Source organism: Phallusia mammillata, chromosome 3, assembly GCF_965637545.1.
Source record: "Phallusia mammillata chromosome 3, kaPhaMamm4.hap1.1, whole genome shotgun sequence".
NCBI lineage: Eukaryota > Metazoa > Chordata > Ascidiacea > Phlebobranchia > Ascidiidae > Phallusia > Phallusia mammillata.
Genome location: NC_137254.1, coordinates 20,234,262 through 20,258,268, shown reverse-complemented (window position 1 = coordinate 20,258,268; position 24,007 = coordinate 20,234,262). Strand labels below are relative to the sequence as shown.

The 24,007-nt window shown below is 35.0% G+C and overlaps 3 protein-coding genes across 5 annotated transcripts; 2 read left to right on the top strand and 1 right to left on the bottom strand.

Annotated features, from left to right (window-relative positions):
• Nucleotides 1-2,575: 2,575 nt before the first annotated feature.
• LOC145218847 (uncharacterized) lies at nucleotides 2,576-4,414 on the top strand. Its single transcript, XM_080086248.1, has 2 exons — nucleotides 2,576-2,743; nucleotides 3,045-4,414. The coding sequence occupies exons 1-2, from the start codon at nucleotides 2,593-2,595 to the stop codon at nucleotides 3,515-3,517; spliced, it is 624 nt and encodes a 207-aa protein (XP_079942374.1). The 5' UTR covers nucleotides 2,576-2,592; the 3' UTR covers nucleotides 3,518-4,414.
• Nucleotides 4,415-5,900: 1,486 nt separating this feature from the next.
• LOC145218923 (dynein regulatory complex subunit 11-like) lies at nucleotides 5,901-13,195 on the bottom strand. Of its 2 annotated transcripts, XM_080086329.1 has the most exons (22): nucleotides 13,080-13,195; nucleotides 12,870-12,960; nucleotides 12,716-12,802; nucleotides 11,821-11,970; nucleotides 11,637-11,756; nucleotides 11,250-11,441; nucleotides 11,059-11,130; nucleotides 10,807-10,869; nucleotides 10,191-10,336; nucleotides 9,952-10,036; nucleotides 9,707-9,853; nucleotides 9,498-9,573; nucleotides 9,188-9,336; nucleotides 8,880-8,936; nucleotides 8,641-8,775; nucleotides 7,955-8,084; nucleotides 7,373-7,572; nucleotides 6,980-7,128; nucleotides 6,796-6,908; nucleotides 6,577-6,725; nucleotides 6,418-6,507; nucleotides 5,901-6,117 (listed from the first exon to the last, which is right to left on the bottom strand). In XM_080086329.1, exons 1-22 carry the CDS (start codon nucleotides 13,088-13,090, stop codon nucleotides 5,986-5,988), a joined length of 2,544 nt encoding a protein of 847 aa, XP_079942455.1. In that variant the 5' UTR covers nucleotides 13,091-13,195; the 3' UTR covers nucleotides 5,901-5,985. The 2 variants fall into 2 exon arrangements, with proteins under 2 accessions (XP_079942455.1, XP_079942456.1); XM_080086330.1 differs by lacking the exon at nucleotides 8,641-8,775.
• An 867-nt stretch (nucleotides 13,196-14,062) lies between these two features.
• LOC145219178 (putative sodium-coupled neutral amino acid transporter 6) lies at nucleotides 14,063-23,326 on the top strand. 2 transcript variants are annotated; one of them, XM_080086566.1, is made up of 12 exons: nucleotides 14,063-14,149; nucleotides 15,718-15,903; nucleotides 16,115-16,281; nucleotides 16,648-16,729; nucleotides 17,196-17,337; nucleotides 18,176-18,260; nucleotides 19,013-19,200; nucleotides 19,519-19,699; nucleotides 20,163-20,287; nucleotides 21,268-21,358; nucleotides 21,802-21,950; nucleotides 22,410-23,326. In XM_080086566.1, exons 1-12 carry the CDS (start codon nucleotides 14,118-14,120, stop codon nucleotides 22,485-22,487), a joined length of 1,506 nt encoding a protein of 501 aa, XP_079942692.1. In that variant the 5' UTR covers nucleotides 14,063-14,117; the 3' UTR covers nucleotides 22,488-23,326. The 2 variants fall into 2 exon arrangements, with proteins under 2 accessions (XP_079942692.1, XP_079942693.1); XM_080086567.1 differs by lacking the exon at nucleotides 22,410-23,326 and adding an exon at nucleotides 22,108-22,376.
• Nucleotides 23,327-24,007: the final 681 nt, after the last annotated feature.

The window sequence follows — 24,007 nt, the reverse complement described above, 5'->3', positions numbered from 1 at the left end:
TCCATCAAACAAAATTGTACGAAAGCACATTCTAAAAAAAAGTTTCCTCACATTGAGATAAATTTACATGTATAAATGTGTTCAAACTGAGTTAGAGTTCCGCTAAAAAATATTTCATAAAAACCAAATGCAGCTGAAGGTAAAATATTGCCAGCGGATACTATTGACCAAAAAAAACTGAAGGAGGCAGGATATAGAATCTAGATATTATGGTCATGTATGCGTTTGCCTTCATACTGCCGTCAGCTAGTTTTTGACAAAGCGAAAGAACGTTACAAAACAGGCTCATAACACGAGGAAAATATAGCAGTCCGCTCTCCTTATATATGCAAACACAGTGGAATCCTCGCTGCTAAATTATGAGTATAGTTATGGTCGTCGGATCCTTTCAGCTAATGCTATCGGCGCCCCGAAGTCGCGACATGAAATTTACGGCTAGTTTTAATGTTTCAATTTCCTTAGAAATCGCAATTCATTTGTAACACAATGATTGATTTTCATTTCTTACTGCCGCATGTCGACACGGGGAGGCACAAGTGATCATAAAATGTTTATGACAGCCCGAAGTCGACTGTCATCGCCGTCACTGGAAGCATTTCATACATAACAAATACTTTTACAAGAACTGAGTACAAATGACACGTTTTACAGCGAATATTAAGTTTTAACATTGCCTTACATTTCCAGGGTATCGCGGCGCCTAGCAGACTAGTGTACGATTTATTAACGGCCAAATTAATCTTTTTACAGATTCAGCTATTGGTGCCGTTTGTAAGATACTCCGCGCACCATACACTGACTATTGGGTGTCAATGACGTTGCTTTTTAGGACTTACGTGTGTAGGTTACGTTTAGATGTCTCAACTTTACGTAAGACCTATACACATGCAGAAATTTTGTTCAGTTTTCCCTATAAAATGATATTTGACTTATCGTTTTTGGGAGCGAGGGGACGTTGTTACCTTATATAGCTTACAATGTGCAAATGTTTAGGTTTTAGGGTCAAAACTCATCTTAAATATGGAATCCCGCATCAGTTTCACAGCTGAACAAAATAGGGAATCGTCAGACGAAGGTTTGTTTTGTGTTTGTTTCTTGCAGTTTGTTGTGTTTTAGTGAGTGAATTTACGCCGTAATACTCCAGTCACCAAATAAAAATATTGTATTGATGTTAATTATGTATTCGTTGAAATGTTCTTTGTTTTGTATTTTGTCCTTATGTTCTATTAAACCATACTCTCGCAAAGTAAAGATGGCAAGTAAAAATATGGTGGGGAATTCCTCACTTTTATAATTTCAAGTTAAAAAATTTCAGAACTCGATTTGATTTACAAGCACGTCGATATTAAAACTAAAGACGATCTTAAGAATACGGATATAAAAAGCATGCCAAGCAAACAATCAAACGTAAGTTTTCTTGCAACTTAATTTTATGAACATTTACTAATTTATTAATATATTATTTTTGATCAAAGTTTTCGCCATTTTGTGTGGTCCGATGTACGTTGTCAAATATTCAAATTTACAACCGCAAATTTCTCTGCAACCGAATGTTTTAGCGTGGTAACATAGCACATCCGTTTGTTTCAAACCAGGACAAAATTGATACATACGTAGTTTATTTCACATATAGATAGTCTATGTATTTGATATAGTTTTATGTGAATGTGATTTTTATCTCTTAATTTTATAAAACTCACTGAAAAAATACGTCGTTGAATAATTGCTACAATAAACATCGCAGTCCCATCTGTTAAAAAGTTAAAAAAGACATGTTTTAAGGAATGTTATTTAGCCTTATTGCTGAAAAAGATGAACATAAGCGACTGAAAATGAACGTAAATTTATGGAAATGCGCATTAGTTCTTGCTAAGCGATGCAATATTATTTTACTACAAGAAACAAATAAAAGCGATTGTTTGCGCACAATATTACAAGTGCTTTTGTTATCTTGTAGCGCGAGTTCTCAAAAAACTGTTAAAGTTTGGAAACCACTAAACAAATCTTTTCGACTTAATTTCTATCTGTTTATTTTACTTAATGATAAAACTATTTTTCTGTCAGGAAATTTCTGATCCAAATTCGGTGCGTCGATATCGAACCGCTTTCACCCGAGAACAAATTGCTTGCTTGGAACAAGAGTTTCAAAAGGAAAATTATGTTTCGCGTCCCCGACGATGTGAACTTGCCAGTGAACTTCATTTGCCTGAGTCAACTATAAAGGTAAAATAAAAAAGTAGCAACAAATACATCATCCTATAACCGGCAGAATAATTTTGCAAAAGTCATTCAAATAAAAAATTCTTATTATTTTTGATTGTTTTTTTAGCCAAAAATAAAACTGCTTAAATAGAGTTTTTACAATATCTGTTGTTATTATCATTGCAAAAAAGCTAAAGTTCGCAATAGAATATATACATAGCCTATTCACAGTTTCTCCAAGTGTTTTTTTTTTGAGACAAAACTGTTTTTTTTAGACAAAAAGTTGTAAAAAACTTTTTAGTAGATGTTACTTTGAAAACAAAGGATCATTGCGTGTCTATGTACAAAAACATGTTGCATAATTGCTAGGTGTGGTTTCAAAACCGTCGCATGAAGGACAAACGTCAACGTCAGACTTGGCCCTTTCCATTCGACCCATCGATGTGCGCCATGTTTCTGTCCCAGTTCGCCGGATACAACGCTTACCAAAGTTCGCTGTTACCATGGCAACATTGCAATCTTCAACCAAGACTACCACCACGTAAGATAATTATTGCATTGGTAGGTTAAAACGTTTTGTTTGCAAGGGAATTGTTACAGTTTTAATATTCAACTAAACCTGAAATATTTTTGTTCCGTACTTTTTCATGTTTTTTGTTTTTCATGTTTTATTGTTCATGAAATTGTAAACATTCCTTACAAATATTTTTCCAATATTATGATCCATTCATGCCAACATAACGTGGGAGTTAAAAAACAGTATTTATCAGTTAATTTGCTAAAGCAACACAAAATAGAAGAAAAAAAACCTTGTTACTAATTATGCTTTATTTATGTTTTAGAGTTTGGAGCAAATTTGGATTTCAATTTAAGTCAAATGCCAGAAATCTCGAGCAAACATGTACACGATTTTTCCGAAGATAAATTCGGTCAATCAAACAAGCACAAGAATGGTTTCATGCCTGAAAAGAGCAATTCGGAGCTAACGAAAAAGAATGCAGCACAGGAAAGAATGTGGATTGAAAGTCAAATAAAAAATCACTCAGATATTCGCGGGAACAGTGAACATGCTTTTCAGCCGCTACGCTTTTCGCAATTTCCTATTCCGACTTTTTCCACTGCACCAGAATGGCCACTTGACGCAAAAGGCACTCAAGCGGGAATTTTGCCGTATTCCCTCATTGCATCACTCAGTCGAAAGATACATGGTCCTGCCATTCCTTTTCCAAACGCCGTTTTTCCACCAAGCCAAGCTTGTACTGTTTTTGGTCACGCCAGTCATGTTGCTCGCTTGGGGGCATCCCCTACGCCATAAACGGTCGTTCATAAAAATGTTAACGACAAAAATGACTTGCCTAAATGGCGCAATAGACTGATGACATTCAAGGATCATAACAGGGAAAAATATGCCCGCCTTTATGTAATTGAATTGTTGAAAAGCAAAATAAGCACAAAAAATAAAGTTGAAATGCTTAAATTTGTGCTGCACCGAACCCAACTCATAAAAGTGTGCCGGTATCGAATATTCAGTCAAAAAGGACCGAAACCAAATACCCGTGCTAGTGAATATTTTGAAAAAATCAGGTTTTGATATCGCAAGCAAAACATGTTTGGGACACTCCAAAATCCCTTTGTTCCAAATTTTGACGTGGTTCATATTTGATTGGCCGTGCAGGTGCGATAGTTTACAAACCGTTACCAAAATGTAAAACATATTTGGCTCATTACAAAAGTTTGATTTGGTCGGACTTTGCTTGCGGAATGTTTTGGCCGAAGCAGACACAACAGGCAAGTTTGACACGTTGCCTCTGTTTGACCAATTTTTGTGATTGAGAATGTCTTATGTGCTGATAACAGTCCTTTTGTCCCAGTAGTCTATATCCATGGTTCTCAACTCATTTCAGGACATGGACCACCAGTTGAATTAAATGAATACCGTGGAGCAGTCCATTGTTGAGTAAGGATAAAGAATGCATCCACAACAAGCATATTTGCTTGAAATATACTCTTTCAACAAAGAATTTCGAGGAGGGATATCAAATAACTGACAGCTCACAATAAATGGCCAATAACTTTAATAAGCTTTTTTCGTACTGAATATTCAATAATTATTTGCAACTATTTCCAGTTTTCAACAATTATAACTAACGTCCTGTGGACCTCCCTAAAAGTTATCGCGGACCACTTGTGGTCTATGGACCAACAGCTGAGAACCACTGGTCTACATAGAATAAATTTAGCTTTTTTGCTGTGCTGTGTTACTTTATTTGTATTTTGTACACTCAATGTATATGTTCAAACACCCCTGCTATAGTGACTTCACAATATTACATTTTCATTATCACTTGTTGATTGTTGACGTAATAAACACACAGTTTCAGCGTTTTTTTTGTTTTTTTAATATGCACTATGGCCGCTTTGTTTGTTGTGTAGTTGCTGTATTTGCTCAAGGGACCCACCTCCTGGACATTTAATTGCCCCGACAAGTTGTAATCACAATATCACACCCCTATAACCTGTAAGCATCGTAAATTGTAATACACAGAAAAGGAAAAGCCCTTTGAACTACTTGTTGCGTATTTTTTCTCATATAAAATTTACATACCCTTAAGGCAGGGGTTCTTAACCTGGGGTGCACGCACCCCCAAGGGGTGCGAGAACTGTTCCTAGGGGGTGCGGGGATGCTGAATCATTAAGGTTGGTTAGGTCTATTCTATTTAAGCAATTACAGAAGGGGGAGCGAAAATTGGTTAGTGATTTGAAAGGGGGTGCGAAAATTGGTTAGTGATTTGAAAGGGATGCAGCAAGGAAAAAAGGTTAAGAACCACTGCCTTAAGGTAACGCGATACAAAAATTCATTCCATGACAATATTATTCTTGGTCAACTAGTAAAAGGCAAACAAAATATCGACAAATACTTTTTTGCTTTTGATTCCAAAACGTGGAAACAGTTGGCAATTAAATCGACTTTGAGGGCATATATTTTTCGGATTGTGGTCAAAAACAGGCTTCCTAAATGCCTAATTTTGATCTGTTGTTCAGTTTTACCATTTTCAGTCCTGAGTCTTATAATTATGTGACCAGCAAACGTCCGACATTTTCCTCACATGTTTGGAATTTGGGCGTAAAATTGTGTCAGGAAATAATTTCAAAATCACTTTAATTTTCCAGAAATTAGCATAGTATTTCTTAATTTCCTTTATTCCAGTACGATTTATACAGGGGGCAATTAACTCGATAGGTTATTGCAGAAAAATGTCTGATTGTTTATTTCTAATCACGGTAAAAATCGATTTTAAAGCGGTGTTTGTTTCTACTTTTCTGCGTGATTTTTGATGCGAAATATGCGGTACAAATTCAACGGTATATGGTGGATTTCGGCGCCTTGAAAGCAAAAATCGCCCGAAGTATATTGAAAGCAAAAATCGCCCGAAGCCCGGTCATATTGTTTATTTATGTGATTATTGTACCTTAAAAGGATTTTTTGTTTTTATGATTCCTCTGTGATAAAAAGATTATTTTGTAAATAATGGGTCGGTAGAATAAAGCAACATGTCATAAAACGCAATGTAAGTATAATGTTCGCCAATGTAGGTTGTTATTAAAACTGTCAGGAATTGTGTCCACCAAGATATGGTATCCCCAGTCTAAGCACACTTGATCTTATAAGCTTACTGAATAAAAATTGAGCAGTCAGCTTAAAAAAAACATTCTATTTAACGTCAAAGAAACATACAATTCCAAAACGCGCGCGCAAAAATATGTCTGGTACGATTCAAGTTTTCACTTCTTCTTTTTTCCTTTTTTCCCCTTCTTTCCTTTTTTCTTTCCCCCACCACCACCACCTTCGTCCTCATCACCTCCCTTCGCAAGTTTCGCTCGTTTTTTACCCAACGGAGTTTTTCCAAACCACGACTAAAAATAAACACGTTTTTTTATGAAATTACTTCCCAAAAAATCCTATTTGAGTAGAGTCTAAAAAAAACTATTATCATCAGTACGTAATGTAAGTCTAGCTAACAAAAAGAACGATTAAGCTTTGTGTTAAGAAATAGGCATTGCAAATCAAAACTGTCAATCAAAACTTAAGAATCTGTATTTCGCCTATTGCCATTCTCAGTTTCTTATTCAAATAGAATTCTATTTTTTATCCACTGATTTTGTTACCTTGGTCTTGAGAACCTGTTTTTCAGGCCAAAACTGCTTTTCAATTACCTTAAATGCTTCTTCCTCTTCTTTGTAAATGGGATCAATTCTTGCAAGAGGTGAAACAAATTCCACAGCTGTAAGTGGTTTCTTAGGAAGCTAAATTTTAACATTTATTAGAACCCACACTCATAGGTAAGAAAATTATATTCAAAACAACATTTGTACCTGGGAAATTCTTCTTTCACTGAGGATATATTTTACAGCTTCAACGATATGTCCTTGTGTATAGCCATCAGTAATTTTGGTTAAACTGCTAATATCAAGGTAATTGGTTATAAGGCCTCCATGTTGTGATATTAGCCTTTGCCAAAGAACTGAAATGGATCAAGTTATTAAAAAGAATTATTCAAATAAAAAATCAAAACTGGGTATTAAAATACTCACTAAATCTTGATGCATAATCAGGTCGAGGAATTAGAACAATTTTTTCATAAGTTTTCACAAAAGGTTTTAACTCAGCGTCAAATGGGTTACGTGAGGTTCCAACAAGTAAAATTCTGCAATGAAAATAATAATAATAATAAATGGAAAATATTTTATGATTCTGTAATACTTCAAAAGTACACACCTATCCTCTGGTTTGAAGCCCTTCAATACTTTTGGTAAATCTTTTTTTAATCGCTTTGGGTCCGTTTTATCGCCTTTGGGTGCTTTTTTAATAAACGTTTTTTCAGCATCTCCTATGTAGATTACTGATGGTTGTAGTTGTCTGGCAACCTAAGATGCAAACCCTTGTCTATTATAAATTGACCAAAAAACTATTTTGTTCATAAAACCAAACACTAGATTTACAAAATCTATTAATTTTGTACAACTTTTGTACTTTATAATTCTTTTTATGTTTATGTTTGCTTTTGTTTTTTATAATTAAGTACCAACAGTAAGAACATGTTTAAATAAATGTGTCATTTACAAACAGACAGAAAATCTAAAAATAAAAGGGGCAAAATTTTCAACTGACCTTAGTCACCATGTGAATAAGCATTGTCAAACCAGACTTCCCAGGGTATTTTCCAGCAATATTTTCTGCTGACAAATCAAACAGGTTTGCCCCACTCTCTGTGCACAGAGCATAAAGCAACATTTTTTTGCCAACGCCTCGTGGACCAGCAAGTAAAAGGGATTTTATTTGTGGCATATTTTCATGAACAAATTGGGATCCTACAGAAAAGATATAAATTAGGAAACAAAAACATTTAAGCAGAGCTTGTTAAGGCTTTGAATAAAGATAAATTTTAATTCTGTTTCAAATAATATTAACAGATTTTTTTAACTAGCAGAGGATAAACTAAAAACCAAACTTAAGAGACAAAATATTTGATAAATCTATTTATGCTAACAACAATTCTGAACAAGTATGATTGTGGCCTCAATGTCTAGTAAAGAAGCTCTGCTTTATTGGAATATGGTTATGTAAATTATACAGACTTTATGACTAAAACTTGTTTTTATGGATAATACTATAATATTGACAACAGCCATTTGTATTTAAGACTCAATCACTCTCGTTTATATATTACATAACAGTTTAGACTGCATTTACCTAGTGGAAGAACTCCATACAATGATACAAGCTGTCTCACATCAGATAATGAAGGCATTGGTTCAATATCTGCCAATCTTAGTGTTGTGCCCAAATAGCTGTAGTCCCCTATAAATTCATTCATCCAAATCTGTAGTTAAAAAGAATGAACAATTCATTTGCAAACATAATCATAATAAAAAAAGTAGTGGCATTTGAAGATTTTGAAGGTGTGTGGCAAAGAAAATGAAAATAAATTACTTTTCAAAGAATCCCTAATTAAAAAGACACCTGTTAGATGTAATTAGGCTAATCAACAACCACCTTCTATGAACCAAAAAAGGGTTGCATAACATACTATTTTGTCAATTTATTGGTTTAAAAAGGACACATGTCATATGTGTTCAGTTACTATCATCAAATAATCCTAAACTTGATATTGTTTTTGAGCAGTATTTTCACTTCATTTATTGCTCTTTAATAAATAATAATAGTCTGGTTGAATGAAGGATATGCAAGTTAAGTTTTAACATAATCCAAGTAAGTTTATGCATTTTGGTCTAGGTTTTTATTGAAGTTGTGCTTCCTTAAAAAACTGACATGTATCAGTTTCACGTAAGATAAAAATGATTGACCAGACTTTTTGCATCATGTGCCCAAATTTATGCTGAAACATTTAAATCTATGTGACAGTTATTTTTAATTACTTGTGGGCATTTGCTTAGAACCCCTTGCTGAACAAGTTCTTCATACAATGATTCTATTGTTCGATCAGCAGTCAGATCTTTATCTTTTTTGCCTTTCTTTCCCTTTTTTCCACTCTTTTTTCCTTTTTTCTTTTTCTAAATTATTAAGCACACATATTAATCGTCACCAGCTGCACTGATGAGACCTTTAGGTCGAAACAGTGTGCACTGTCTGCTGCTTAAAATTTACCCTTTTTTACCTTTTTTCCACTCTTCTTTCCTTTTTTACCCTTTTTGCCTTTGTCACGATCCAGGGCCTAATAAAAAAAAATCTTGTAAACCTTGCTATTTTAAGAAAAATGATTATAATAGTCAATAATAGTAACAGTGATAAAACCAAAGATACATAAACAACCTGAGCATACGATTTACTAAGTTTAGATACATTTAAAAAAAGGTTTAGGGTTTTTTTATTGCTTTTTGACTGTGCATATATTTTTTATTTTTGGGCAATAATAATTGGTCCAGCATAGTTACTGGGAGTTGCTTCTTGGATAAAAACACAAACCATTTTAAGGTTATTCAGCTCCTCTCTCATCAATTCATCAACTTGAACTCTGATTTCTGATTCAACTTCGACTCTCTTGTCCTCTTTTATTAATGCTACATCATGCTTTTGTGAAAAGTTTGCAGACTCATCTCTTGTTTTCCAAACACCTGTTTTTTGTATCCATAAAACAAAGGTACATTCAACTTTGGGTTTTAAAGTCCAGTGAGAGTTACAGTCAGTAATATGTTAGAAAGTAATTTATCCAATATAGTACAATGGTTTATGGTACCAATAAATTTATTACAGTATTATATTCCACTGTACATGCCTTCATATCCATTGTGGGCTTCTGCTACAGCAGGAATAAATTTTGATTCTTTCATTTTCCATCCAGGTTCCTCTTCCTTTTACAACAAAACAGTTTACTTTAAAAACATTATTACTCTTAACTGATTTCCAGTAAATACAAAAAAGGCCACAACACATCCAATTAAGATAGGTTTACCAGTTTAAACTAAAAAATATTTTTATCGTTACCTGTTCGTCATCCCCCTTTTTGCCTTTCTTTCCCTTTTTTCCAGATTTCTTTCCTTTCTTTTTTCCTGACTTTTTTCCGGATTTTTTGCCTTTCTTGCCCTTTTTCTTTCCCTTGTCATCTTCTTTATTTTTTAACTCTGCTTCAATCTTAAAACACATTTATTAAATATTTAATTGACATACTTGTAGAAAAAACAAAATATTTAATCTTAAAGTTAGCAGTTCCAGTTGTACCAACTACTTACTTCTTCTGGTGTTTTCTCTTTAAACAAGATGGCAGATCCACCATCTTCTTCATCCGGATAATCAGGAAACTTTCCAGTTGCATCCCTAACACATAGAACAAGCTTACTATTGCCATTTTAACAAAAACTTGTAATAGCTAGTGTGCTGTATTTTTTGACATCAGGGTGAAGTTGCCGCTATGTTTTAGCATACACTCTATGAGAAAGGTAAACAAATAAAAATTAAAAGGCTTCCAAACCTGCATTCAATAAACCACTGTCGAATTTGGTCCTGCATCATTTCTTTCATATCGGGACCTTCAACTTGTCGAATTTTCTCTTTCACTGTCACCAATGCTTGTTGGTATTCAACTTCATTATCTTCCTGTGTTACTCGTCTGTCAACCTATCAAAAAAAACGTTTAACGTTTAACAGCAAGTCCAAAAAATACTTCAAAATAGCGACAAAGAATAAAATTGTTGAGCAAAAAGCAAAAGTGAACAGAAATTTTGTTTCTTTTAATTTCAGAGGTTTAGAATTTTGTTCCTCCATTTTTTGTTGCTAAATTTTGCTAATACAGTTTGCCTAAAATGTGGGTGAATTAGTATTTTTACCAACAGCCTTACAAATGCAAGAAAATAAGCAAAGTTTGTGAATTTAATTTTCAACCCAGTGCATTATAAATGTAGGAGGATATAACTTGTGCAGCATCCTCAAAAGGAACTCAGTAGAATGAATTCATAATCAGTTAAATATACTTTAAACTGAGGTTGCTAGAAAATACACAAACTGCTTTGAAAAACTTAGCAAATCTGTCATATACTTTTGGGATATATCTCCGGCAAAGAACATTAAAAAGTGAGCTAAAAAATTACCTCAGTTTTCTTGGCCAACATCTGTGGCTGAACCTTTTTCGTTTTTACTTCTGCTGTTGGTACCTTGAACACACAAATAGTTTTTCAACGTTAAAAACATTTGAAAAGAGTTGTTTACTAAAGGTTTTTGGTTTACTGTAACAAAACACCAACCCAAATTGCGGGTAATGGCTGTTTTTATCAATTAAACAAAGATAATAAGTACCCATTTCTAGTAAAGACCATGTTTATCAACATAAAACCAAAAATTACCATGCCAATAAATATCATTTCTTCTTCCCTTTCCCTTCGAGTAATTTTTCTTTGCACAAATCCTTTCCAAACCTATTGAAAAAACATCGTCTAGTTTATAAACTGTAAAAATACATTCAAGCAAATAATAAACACGAAAAGCAAAAAACAATAAGTTTGTACCTTTGAACAAAACTCAACATTTTTTGTACCTTTTGTATTCTTGTTGCAGCAACATCTGGGTCAAGGGTTGGTGCTCCTCTTAAAGCTGCTTGTTTCTCTCTTTCTTCTTCCAGCCTAATTTCCCTCATAAATTTAGCTCTCAGACGTCCCTGTCTGGCTCGTTCATGAATTTGAACCAGCCTTATTGCCTCATCCACTGACATTTTCTTCACATCTTTAACCTAGTTAACCACAATGGGTTAAAATTTATGTTTGCAAAAGCAACTGCAACCAAAATCAACAATATTGTTTTTTAGGCCAATTTTTATGACTTAATTAAAGAGCAAACCAAATGACTTGGTTGTACAATCCTTTTCTTTTCACAACTACTGAACTAAAAAACATAAACTTGTTTTGATAAAAACTGTGTAACCTACTGCATCTTTAGATGTTGGCCCCATGTTGGCCAATATCTTGCTCAGAAGCTGTTCTCGATCCTTTAGAACTTTCTTGCATTCTTGTCGAAAGTATTGGGGGATGGGAATTTCAATATCATTCTGCATAGTTATTTATATTTTGTAGAAGCATATCCTTGTCACAATATAAGATACAACAACTTACTGGCGTTAATTTTAAATCAGAAAGAATATCATCAAAATAATGGAACTCAGAAAATTCAAGGTTCACCATTTCATCCTTAACCTCAAGCAAACGACCCATTGTGCCATCAAGCACTTGCCGAAGAATTCTTCGTTTTTGAGGATGAACAACCTATAAAGAATTCAAACAATATTTTTTTTCAATAAACAAACTTACAAGCAATGTTAAATCTTAACAACCCAATTTCGTGCAATTGTTACCTACACCAAATATTTGTAAAAAATAAACCGAATTAATTGTGGTATAAAGTGAGGATGAAATCAAATGTTTAGAGTAGTGATGCAACGAACCCACATCCAAAGGTTCAAAACCAAACATTCAACCAAAGCCAAATCAAGCTAAACCAGAAAGCTACATTCTAAAGCATGTTTTGAATTTTCAGATTTTGCTAATGCAAGTAAACTTATTTATAACTCAACATCAGAACAACATTAGTAATATGCAATCTGTACAAAGCACATATTATTTTGCAGACAATTTGGTATGTGCATTTAAAATCAGAAAAATCAATTACTTTCAAGATGCAAGTTAATTTCTTTTATATTTTTTTGTTGATTTTTAACTTTTTTGTTTGTTTTTTTCCACCACATTTTTACAGTTTTACAATTAAAGTGTATTGTGGATACAAACTTACTTGCTATTGTGACCCCAATATATTACAGTTTACACCACTGTTCTGGATACAACAATTAGTTTATTTATGAATATATAAAAGGTTGATTGTAAAAGTTTTGATGGTCGCTTGTAACCTAACAAAACTTTAACCATTGTATATTCAGTCAAAAACTGTGGTCAACTGAAACTTCGGGGCACCACTAGTTTAGAGTAAGTTATCTAATTTAGTTTTTAAATGTACCTGATCATAGCAGCTTTCTAACTTTCTGAAAATTTGGACATATTTGATGTAGAGTGTTGCTAATGTCTGGAACACTGTAACACGGTCCTGTTAAGCAACAAATTACGCAGAATAAATAACGACCAACAATGCTGTATTAACAAACACCAATAACCTTTTCTGGTTTTGGGGGGTCAACAGGTTGTTCTTGAACTAATAAGTTTGTAATTGTTGCCTCTGCATCTCCCCATATTTGATTGTATGTACTGAAATAGTATAACACATTAAAGCTAGAATTGAAACAAACAAGTCATATTGGCCAACATATACTGACACTTTGTTTGTGCAGTTAAATACCAATAACGCAATTAACTTTAAAGTATACCTGTGCGACATAGTTTTCCAAGGGCAATTGTGGCCATTCGTCACCCTACTTCACACAACACAAAAACTTCTTCAACCTTACAAAATATGTTTACTACTTTAATTAAAAATAAAAAAAACTTTCACACATAATCTTTGTAATGTGATGCATGTTATAAAAGTATATAACAAACAGCCCAAAAGCATTAATTAAATTCAAAACAAAACTCCATGATTAAAATCTTTCAACATCCTCGCGTTGGTTTTCTGTTGCCATAGTTGCAATGTACTGCCACCATGCGGCGCGTAAATCATATTTTCATAATTTTTTTCCAAAGTACCTAAAACAAACACGTTTAGTGGCACATATTCCTTTTATAATAGTTAACACGTGTTATGGTTATAGAAATGATATTGAAATCGTAATTTCATTTGATGTACTTTTGGTATCTGATTACTTCCGCTGGTTGGCTTTTGGTAGTGACTAGTGAGATTGTCGCAGTGCGACAGCGCATATAGGCCTACAGCTGTGCAATTGGAGCGAACAGCAAATGGTGGCCTTGAGTCGAATTACATTATTCAGTATCAATTCAAGACATAGAATAGTGTTGGCTGATCGCAATTAAACTGAAAGTATACGTAATAGTTGTTTATAAAAACCGTCAGGTCAATAGGAGAAAGATCATGTGTTCTACGACAACTATGGGGATTGCATTTTCTACATTTTTTGCTGACTTGTATTAAAGAAGTGCTTAGTTTGCTGTCCGTAGTGAGCCTCAGGTTGCAACAGTGGATTGTTTAGCGTTCTGGCACACAATCGGCTGAGGTTACGAAGAGAGACGAAAAAGAAAACGTGCCACGCATAGTAGGCTAAAACCTCTCGTGCCGCAGGCTGAAAAAAATGTTTAGGCTACGTTTAGCAGAGCGTCTACATTCTTGTCGTATCTATGGTTCCTTTTGCTTAACATAAACAGCAACAGACAATCTGTAATTTAATTTAGGACGTAGGTTTAGGAAGTTTATCTCTGTGTATGTTAAACGATTTTGGGCCTACCAAGCAATGAGTGACATAGAACTAAAACCAAAATCCGGGTGAGTACATCTTAAACGCGTTAAAGTAAAGGCGTTGTAACGCCAGTAAGGCGTGACTGCGAGGTGCTTCAGTGCAAAATAATACTGTGTTGTGCACAAGCTTTGTACAATGCACGTGGTTAACAGAATATTGGGCGTATCTGTTGTTCTTTGTTGTTAGCTTAAGTGGAACAAACAAATAAAAATGAGAATTGACAACTAAAGTTTGAGATGAATAAGCATATGATTTTTGGTTTTATTAATTTAACGCTACAACGCCAATTTAAACCTGGGTCTTGAGCAAATGAAACGTGGTGTCTATTGATCGTGTCTTTGACGACTACTCATGCAGAACACATCCGTTTCTTTAGAATGTACTCACGCCGATTCAATCTCGAATCGCGATTCGTTTAGACCAGCCCCACCCCCGAGGGTGTAGGCTACACCGTTACTACAGTGAAAGCCTTTACAAAAGCGTGCTTTGTGCTTCGATTTTCCATTGTCCAAAACTTGACCATTGACAAATCGCATTCCTCTACTTTCCAAGCCAACTGTTACACTTTTCAAAATGTGCAGTCGCTTTGAAGCCCCTTTACACAATCGCCATTTTAGCGTTTGGATAATTGTTTAATTTAACTGATGGGTTGCTTAAGTGATCAAAGGTCAAAGTTTGTGCCCATGGTTCAAATTCGCTTGCTGTGAATTGGACGTCTGGTGCGAGCGTTACGTCGAGGCTTAACAGCAAAATATTTGTTTGCTGATAATCGATGTGTGCTGCACACACACCAGGCCCCGTTGGAGATTGGTACTGACAGTTACCATGTGTGTTTGAAGGGGGGTTTGCGGAAGGCCTGACAAAACAATTCGGACTGTTGTTAAACAATTTAAACCGATTTCCGAGAATCGCCATTAGGACACATTGTATGTCTGTTTGATCAACCAGAAAAATCAATCGGACAATTTTATAAAAACGTTTGTATGCACTTCATGCCAAGGGAATCCAATACCCCAAGGCATGTTTTTAGCGGCAAGGTTTTTTTGTAATGTCATTATTTATTGAAACCATCGAACCACTTGGAAAATATCTGGTGTCATTTAAAATTATGGATTGCAATTAGGCAAACGTGCTTTTCTAAACATTTGTATTTGCTAAGTTCGCAGTTAAAAATTAAACCCTTTAAGCAACTCATACAAATTAGGCAGTCAATTCACCATGCTGGTAACAAATCTCTCTGAAGGACAATGACTTAAAAAGGAGCTTAATTGTGACACTCGCTTTTGCTGAATTGCAAGAATTTATTGTGTGATGATTCACTAAGCAACCCAACCCATCTTACCTCCACTGACCCTAATCGTAGCAATAGAAAGTAATTCAATTTGCCTTGGTCATATTTTTGTCATGGACGGTGCTTGTGTTAGTCGATACGTCAGCAGAAAATCAAGCAAAAGCGACAAATAAAAACAAAAAACGACCAATTTTTTCACAATAGTTACTTGGCGTTACGTTTTTATGCAAACTGATTTCAAGTTATCTGTTTCGTTACTTTTCAAGCCGAATGTTACTTTGCTGTGATCTTTGTCATTTTCAGGTCTTACTCCCGTGGGAGGCTGAGCAAAGCTGAGATCTCAGTTTTACGTGATCGTCGTATGAGCCAGTATGAAGGGAAAACGGCGAGCATTCCACTTTGCATCTTTAATCTCATGAACGCAATTTTGGGCAGTGGAATCTTGGGCTTGGCAAATGCTGTCGCAAATCTCGGGATTGCCTTGTTTACGTGCGTATTTACTGTTTGTTTTGTAAACATTAAATAGGAAACCTAAACTTGTCTTTAAAACAAACAAACAAACAATCAAACAATTGTCACGCATTTTATGAGTAAATTATGCCTTCGCATGTAGGATTAGTGTTAAATGTAGGCCTTTGAACCCGGTTTGAAGAGCCATGCAGCAAATGGACCTTGAACTTTTTTGATATTGAACCCACAGGATAATGCTGGTTGCTGTGGCTGGACTAGCTTTTAACAGCATTCGCTTGTTACTTGCTATGTGCGATTACACCGGGGAATCCTCCTACGAAGCATTGGGTAAAGCTGCATTCGGATTCTCCGGCAAAGTGCTGACCGTGGTCAATATATTCGTACATACGATGGGAGGTAAAAACTAAACCCAAGATAAAATACGCCTGAAATTAAACAGTCTGTTTAGTTACACTGTATCAATTAAAACTTCCAGTTGAAGTCTCAAAGGTGTCTAGTGATAGCTGTCCAAAAATGCTTTGTACATGCCAACTTCGCTCTTTCATCTGCAGCAATGCTCGTTAATTGGTGGTTTAAGATGCATGTCTGTCAGTTTTACTAAGTTTGAAAAACGCACGCTAAAACTTTTAGTAGGTAACAACAATACCTTAATGGGATGTTAAAATGTAATGGATTATGTAGGCTAAAAATTATACAAACAAAATAAGAAAATTTTAATCTTGAAACCCTACCTAATCAATATTGTGCATCATTGTTTTGCAGCCATGTGCAGTTTTCTGTTCATTGTCAAATACGAATTGCCGGAAGTAATTCGAGTGCTTACTGGTTCTGATGAATGTGCAATGTAAGTTGAAAAAAACACTTTTTCCATGTGTGAAATACCTAAACGATACGTTATCGATGCGTGATAAACTGGTTGTGCAACTAAAGCCACCTGTCAAACAAAATGTGGGCAATCACCGGTAAAAACGTGCGTGTAGTGAAATGCCTGCGGTGCCTTTTTCACAGAAACGCCCACAAATTGTAGAAGCCTGTTGCTCAAAGTTCTGAGTAATAGATTCCCTGAACCAAGTAATGACGAATATCACCACAACAATAGTCAATTTGCAATGATTCTTTTGTGCCTGAGTTAAAGTTACAACATCAAGATTTCCATGAACTTTTTAAGTTTACATACTCTTGGGTATAATCGTACCATAGCGTCATATTAAGCGTTAATAATGAACATGAAAGAACTTCATGAATATTATGTAGTTTTACACGCTGTTGACGATGTTTACTTTTATTTGATTTGCTCAAATTGTTCTCAGGGATTGGTATTTGAACGGGGACGTGTTGGTGATTATTGTGACGATTGTGATTATTATGCCACTAGCTTCTGCAAAAAATATTGGATTTCTTGGCTATACAAGTGGTTTCGCAATGGGCTGCATGATTTTCTTTACAGCTGTGGTACGTACCTATAGTTCCATAACCGTTTTGACAGCGACCCGAGCTTTGAAAATCGAGAGTGGGAAAATGAGTTTAAAAACGTCCTGTTGTAAAAAGTGAAATGGTTTTGTGACACTTGTTCTGTACAAAGCTGTTCCTTTTTTGTTGATGGCCTTTTTGTCAACGCCGTCCATATTTTTCGAAAGCAAATGTCAATTCGGCTAGCCTGCCAATGAATTTGTACATACATACCAGCAATGGTGGGACTTTTTTGTCTTCCGGTTCTATCACAAAAGTCATATATTTCAGCCGGTTCTGTTACAAAAAGTCCATTGACATTAACCAGTAATGCTAACCGGTTCCCTGATCTCATAAAATTTCTTGAGACGGTTCCATAGAACCGGTGCAAACCGGCTGAATTCCACCGCTACATACCAGGGTCGAGACAAACTCAATTGCTTTTTATACATGTTTGTTTTACCGTAGTGAGAAATGTAACCTTAATATCATTTTACATTTCCTTTTAAAAAGCAGCTAACCCACACTAACGCTTTTAAATTTACCTTGTGTCTTTGTTACAGACAGAAGTTTTTCGATCGGCTAGCTCAACCAGAATTTTGTACAGCCGTCTGTTTTCCATAAATCATTTTTATGTTAAAAACAAATTGTTAATTGCCAGAACAAACATTAGCTATGATCAGATATTAAACTTTTTCAGCGGTTTTGCCAATTGGGTTGTAAAGATTTTGTTAATCAATATGAATATACTTTGAAAAAGCATAACCTATAACTAATGCAGACAATATAAACAGATTGCGACATGTCGTAAAAATCTACGACCTGCTTTTATTGTTTATAGATCGTGGTGGAACATTGGATTATTCCTTGCCCCATACGCGAGCACGTCAATGATCATTCATCAAATTCGACATCAAACACTGAAGGTGTGAAAAAAACGTTTGTTTGGTTTATTTTCACAAGAACGCCGACCGTGATTCTAACCAACGACGGTGTGACAAAAATAACAAAGAAAAATAGGCGTATGCTTCCATAATGTATTCAACACTGCGATAGACGTGCTGGTAAGCATCGACCTACACAACTATGTTGACGTGATACTTTTGGCTGTGTTTGTCAAAAAATTGTCAAAAATACGAAGCATCTCTGCCGTCAAATGTACAAAGAAGTTGTCATGTATGCAATCAACAAGAACATTTTACTCGCCTTCTTGTGCAATTCAAAAACGCACGTGCAGGTGATGCATCTATAAAATATGACCGTTAAAGCGTTAAACTAGTCAAAAGCCAAAAGCTTACCTGGGGTGTAAGGGATTTGTAGTTTATCCTTTGAAACTTGTCAAAAGCGAATATATCCTGTATCCTGTATCCTGGTCCTGTTTGACAAACGCCAGACGGTTTGACGTGAAGATTACCAAAAGCTCTGTTTACACATAACATTTTAAGAGCAACTTTCAAAGCATGATATTTTTCGTTTACCCATGGTGCCTTTGAACCGCGATGTTCATTAGGTTAGAAATATCGTTAAAACGTTGATTAGAGGCAAAAATATTTTTAAACCTTTATGTAGTTTTATATACGTACCATTTACAACTGGTATATATCTTGTGTTTTCGTACCATAAGATACGCATGGTGTAAAAATTTCTTTGTGTGCTAACATAATATTTACTTGCTTAGAATCGATGGGCAGTGATATAGTCAACAGTACAATGGATCTGATAACAAGTGCTACTGAAAGCATGCTTCACGACAATCCCAACAACAGCTCAATTTGTGAATCTCGCACGTCACACATATACGTTGAATTCGAGGAAGGTCTTGAAAATCAAGTGTGCAAAGCCGAATCATTCACGTGGAACGCCAAGGTAGTTTCCGAATACAGCATTCTTTGAACATAGGTGGAGTATTTGATGACCTGTATGCATTTGGCCCCTTCGCCATCCGCCAGTTGCTTGACCAATGTCTTACATTTGCTTGACATATTCGCATACACCACTGCAAATAAAAAAAATTGATGATGAAGATTATTTGACTTTTTCTAAATTTACTAGATTTAATATACTCTCCATTTTTTCGGTTTGGACTTTACAAGTATCGGTTTGTTGTCAGCTGAACTGAATAATAGATATTACCTCACCTAATATCCTTATTTTTTCCAAATTTTAAGTTTCGTTTTTTTGCAGAGCGCCTATGCAATTCCTACAATGGTATTCGCTTTTCAATGTCATGCCTCAGTGCTTCCCATTTATACCGAACTGGATCGACCAACCAAATCCCGAATGCACAAAGTAGCAGTTGTTTCCATAAGCAACGTCTTTGTTTTGTACTTTTTGGCCTCTTTGTTCGGGTATTTGACTTTTTACAGTAAGTACAGTGTCAAACAATCTTCCCATGACAAAAACTAAATAGGTACACTATTCACGGTTTTGAATAATCTGAGCAAAAAAATCAGAGCCCGTATATTTGTGTAAAACATAACGAATTCTTATGACCTGAGATGACAATAGAAATTGTCCAACGTCGTTATGTTTTACACAAATATACTGGCTCTGATTTTTTTGCTCAAAAACTAAATTTTCCAATATTTTTAAAATAAAAAATGCTCTTTCATTATATTTTCTCTTGCCGAAGGATACCTTTCTTTTTACCGTTGTTTGGTGAAAACTAATAGTGAAAGTTTTTGACCATCATATACTGCTCCTAAATTTGTTCATTCTATGACAATATTTAGCTTTAAACTGTTTAACATGACTTACTTTGACAAGTAGTTGAATAACTCAAAAATGTTCACATTTGTTTTTGCAAAAACGATGTTCACTTGTGACAGATGCTGTTGGTCCAGAATTGCTGCTTATGTACAGTGCCTACGACCCCACAAATGCTGTTATTCTCGTTTCAAGGATCATGGTGCTCATTTGTGTAATATTTTCGGCACCATTGCTACATTATCCGGTTTGTATTTTATTCTCTTTCCGGCTTTTGTTAAAGGTTATGTTGTTAAAACTTGGTTCTACAAAATCCAACAGCAACGAGCTAGGCCAGAAAATTCAGACAACTAGGGGTAAATGAAACCTTAAAGTGCCGATCCTTATACGTTTTATATTTAGTTCGAAACCTGGGGGCATTAGTTATTACGATTAGAAATACTATTTTGTTAGGACCTTTGATGTACACATCTGAAGTACTTCTTAGGTCAGGTAAGTTCTACCTGCTGCCTGTCAGACAGGTTGTGCGGCCCGTGTAGACAGATGCAGCTAAACTATGTTAAGGCTGTTCTGCCGAGCGATTGCAATTTTTATTTTGTTTGTGCAGATTAATATTTTTGCAACACAAGAATGCAGCTAGAACCACTTACGAATTTTATGGTAGTTTTTAGCTCAATCTATGCGTGTTTTGTACGCAATAAAATAAAGTCAAACGAAAAGCTGCTGCCCGCCGTTTAATCGTGTTGTAAATCTTTGGCCCATCAGTGATAACGATTAAACAACATGTCGTCGACAAACTGACCAAAACTTTATTTAAACGTAACTCTGTATTTTTAAGTTTTAAACTTTTGTTTTGTAGCACGGCCCACAGATTTACAATCAAACTGTAAAAATACTGTCGTTCCGCACTTTTGTATGCAGATGGGAGTTACTTACATTACAACCAAAATGATTTGATTAAAGATAAAGCTTACGCATTTATCAATTCTTGGTATGCTAACTGATTTTTGGAAAAACCAACACATGAGCAGAGAATAAATGATGCTATAAGCAAAATTAAGCTATGAAAAGACGGAGGGGCACTATTTGGACGGTCGAATAAAGAAAATACAATTATAGTGCAATCGCTTTGTACTAATCGTTGGACCCTTTACTATAATCTCAGATATGCATAGCCATTTGTGCTGTCGGGATATTGATATAAAAAACTTTTATTTGTTATTCTAGGCTAGAAAATCGATTGTTGAGCTATTTTTTGAGAATCAACCGTTCTCGTGGGTCCGCCATCTTGTCATCATGTTCATTTTACTCACCATAAGTAAGTTTAATGTGCAGTTGTCAATTTTAAATTAATGTTCTTGTGAGCCGAAGCATTAGACCAGACCACGGTTTTTGTACATGTTTGGTATAACGTTTCTTTTCGCACTTGGACGATTCGCAACAATTTTTGTTTTCTTGTAATAATTTTAAATGTGGTAAGGCTTTAACTGATCTACATCGGGTAATCGAATCTTCGCCTAACATATTTTTGTTTGCCCAAACGGGTCCGGATTAACCTAGGTATTTAGAATATACAATCAAACGATTACAGAAAAATGTAGAAAGGCTTAGAGCTTCTCGCGATCTCTTAATTGTTAGAAGTCGCTTTGCGGACCCCAGTTTAGAAACCTCTGTTCTGGCATATAGACAGACTAATAGACAGGTTTTGTTTCCCTTTTTCAAGTTCAAAAATTACTGTTAAACATTTACTATTTTGTTCAGCAAACGTGCTGGTCATATATGTGCCCACTATTCGGGAGGTATTCGGTTTTGCTGGAGCAACTTGTGCATCTATGTTGGTGATCATTTTACCGTCGTTGTTTTACATTCGGTTGGCGCCAGGCAAATTGCTTTCTGCCAGAAAACTTGTGGTGAGTATATGGACATCATATAAAATGATTCATTAGTCTCATAGGGCATCGAACTTCTCTCTTATAAAATGGTTCATTAGTCTCATAGGGCATCAAACTTCTCTCTTAACAAGTTAAAACATTTTCATTCCTCCCCAATAAACTATACTGTACACAGTGGATGCCACCATGCAAAGAAAATTGAGTCTCCTATCAACTTCACAGGTTATATTCCCAGAGCTAAAGTGTCTATTTACAAACCACATGTACAAATTAAAGTAAATTCCTCCCTTGGGAGAATTCCTCTCCGGTGAGGAACAACTGCTTTAAATAAATCCATAGTAAGTAAAAAAATGTACAAGGATTACTTTGCACTTAGCCTAAAACCAGATAAATGCTATCTAGGAACAATAGTTAAAAAAATACAGCTAATTCATCTTTTTTACTTATGAACAGTTAACCTTACGAATAAATTTTCAGCCTCTTCTGCTAGTTATCCTCGGGATTGGCTTTATGATCATGAGTATGACGTTGATCATAGTCGGATGGATCATGTGAAATGTTTAAGAAACGACATTCGTCCAACACTTACAGAGAAAAAAAATTTCACCATTTAAAAGCTTGCATTTTCTGGAACTGGGCCTAATTGTCAATTTTTGAATCTTAATATTTCGAGAAAATCGATTAATGCAAAACTCTATTTAACGTTATAGACTGACATGTGTCTAAGACCTAATTTGTTGTTATTTCCCTGGAACGAAAATTGCTCATTATCGCGCTTCGTTTGTAATAGCATTGTAAACTAACGCTTTCAGTAATGGATCCTAGCAGCTTAAGATATGGTGTTCAGTTTGAGAATATAATATTGAATTCATGATCTTTATTTATTCTGTGTGCACGCGGTTTATTAAGTAACTGAGGAACTTTATTGTTTGAAATATTGTGTGTTTGTGATTTTATTCATTGTCATAACTCCGATCGATGCAATTTAAACGATTTGTCGAGAAATTGCAATTGACCAGGTTGTTTAAGAGACTATAAACGCAAAAATAACTTCTCTTACTGTTATGATTATCGTATGGTTTAGAATCGTAAAATGAAACTTTGTTTTAATTTTGCTTTCATTAAAAAAATATATGAAAACCTTTAAAAGCGTAATGTTTTTTATTGCAATCTTATTAGTTTCAATCTTGGTTATGTTAGCTGTTTTACACAATCGTAATCGGTTCCTGCTTATGATTGGCATTATCATGTGTTCGACTGCTATGGACAATTTCACCTCATATGTGATAGTTAAAACGTGTGCCAAAAAAACAATTTGCCAGTGGCGAACAAATGTAAATTAAAGATTATGCCAGTTATGTGTGTTTATATATTGGTAGCAACGTGCAAAGACAGGGTAGCCTACAGTTAAGCCAGTGTTTCATACCGGAACGGAACGAAACCAAATAACGTTATTCGTTCTGAGTAGCCTAAATTATTTATTTCGTTCTGGACCGATATTTTCATTTCGTTCCGGTCTGACCGAAATAAATTTATAAAGGTATTTTTCGGTATTTCGGTCTTAACAAAAGAACATTTCTTTACAATTATTCAACGAAAAAAGAAAGAAAGTTGCAACACATAAGAATTATTGTCGGTAGTTGTTACGTCACATAACATTTGTCAATAATGGTCAAACGGATGTAAATTGTAGGAGCTTCAATTTTTGTTACAGTTTACCGGCGCGAAATTTTCAGCAATTTTTTCACGTCAAATGTCCAGAACGAAATACCGGAATAAAAAATAACGGTATTTCGTTCCGTTCCGGTATTTTGAATATTTTTTATTTCGGTATTTGAACCAAAAATTATTTATTTCGTTCCGGTATAACGTTCCGTTCCGTTCCGGTATGAAACACTGAGTTAAGCACAAGTTTTAAACGTTTCACAGGTGGTCAAAACGACAAAGTATGCTTCACACAGACAACTAAAAATAAAACACTTTTCATACTGCAGGTTGGATTTTACGACAATGGGAATACTTTTTCTATCTTAGATTTCGACAGACATAAGTTTGTGCACGATTATGGGCGCCGG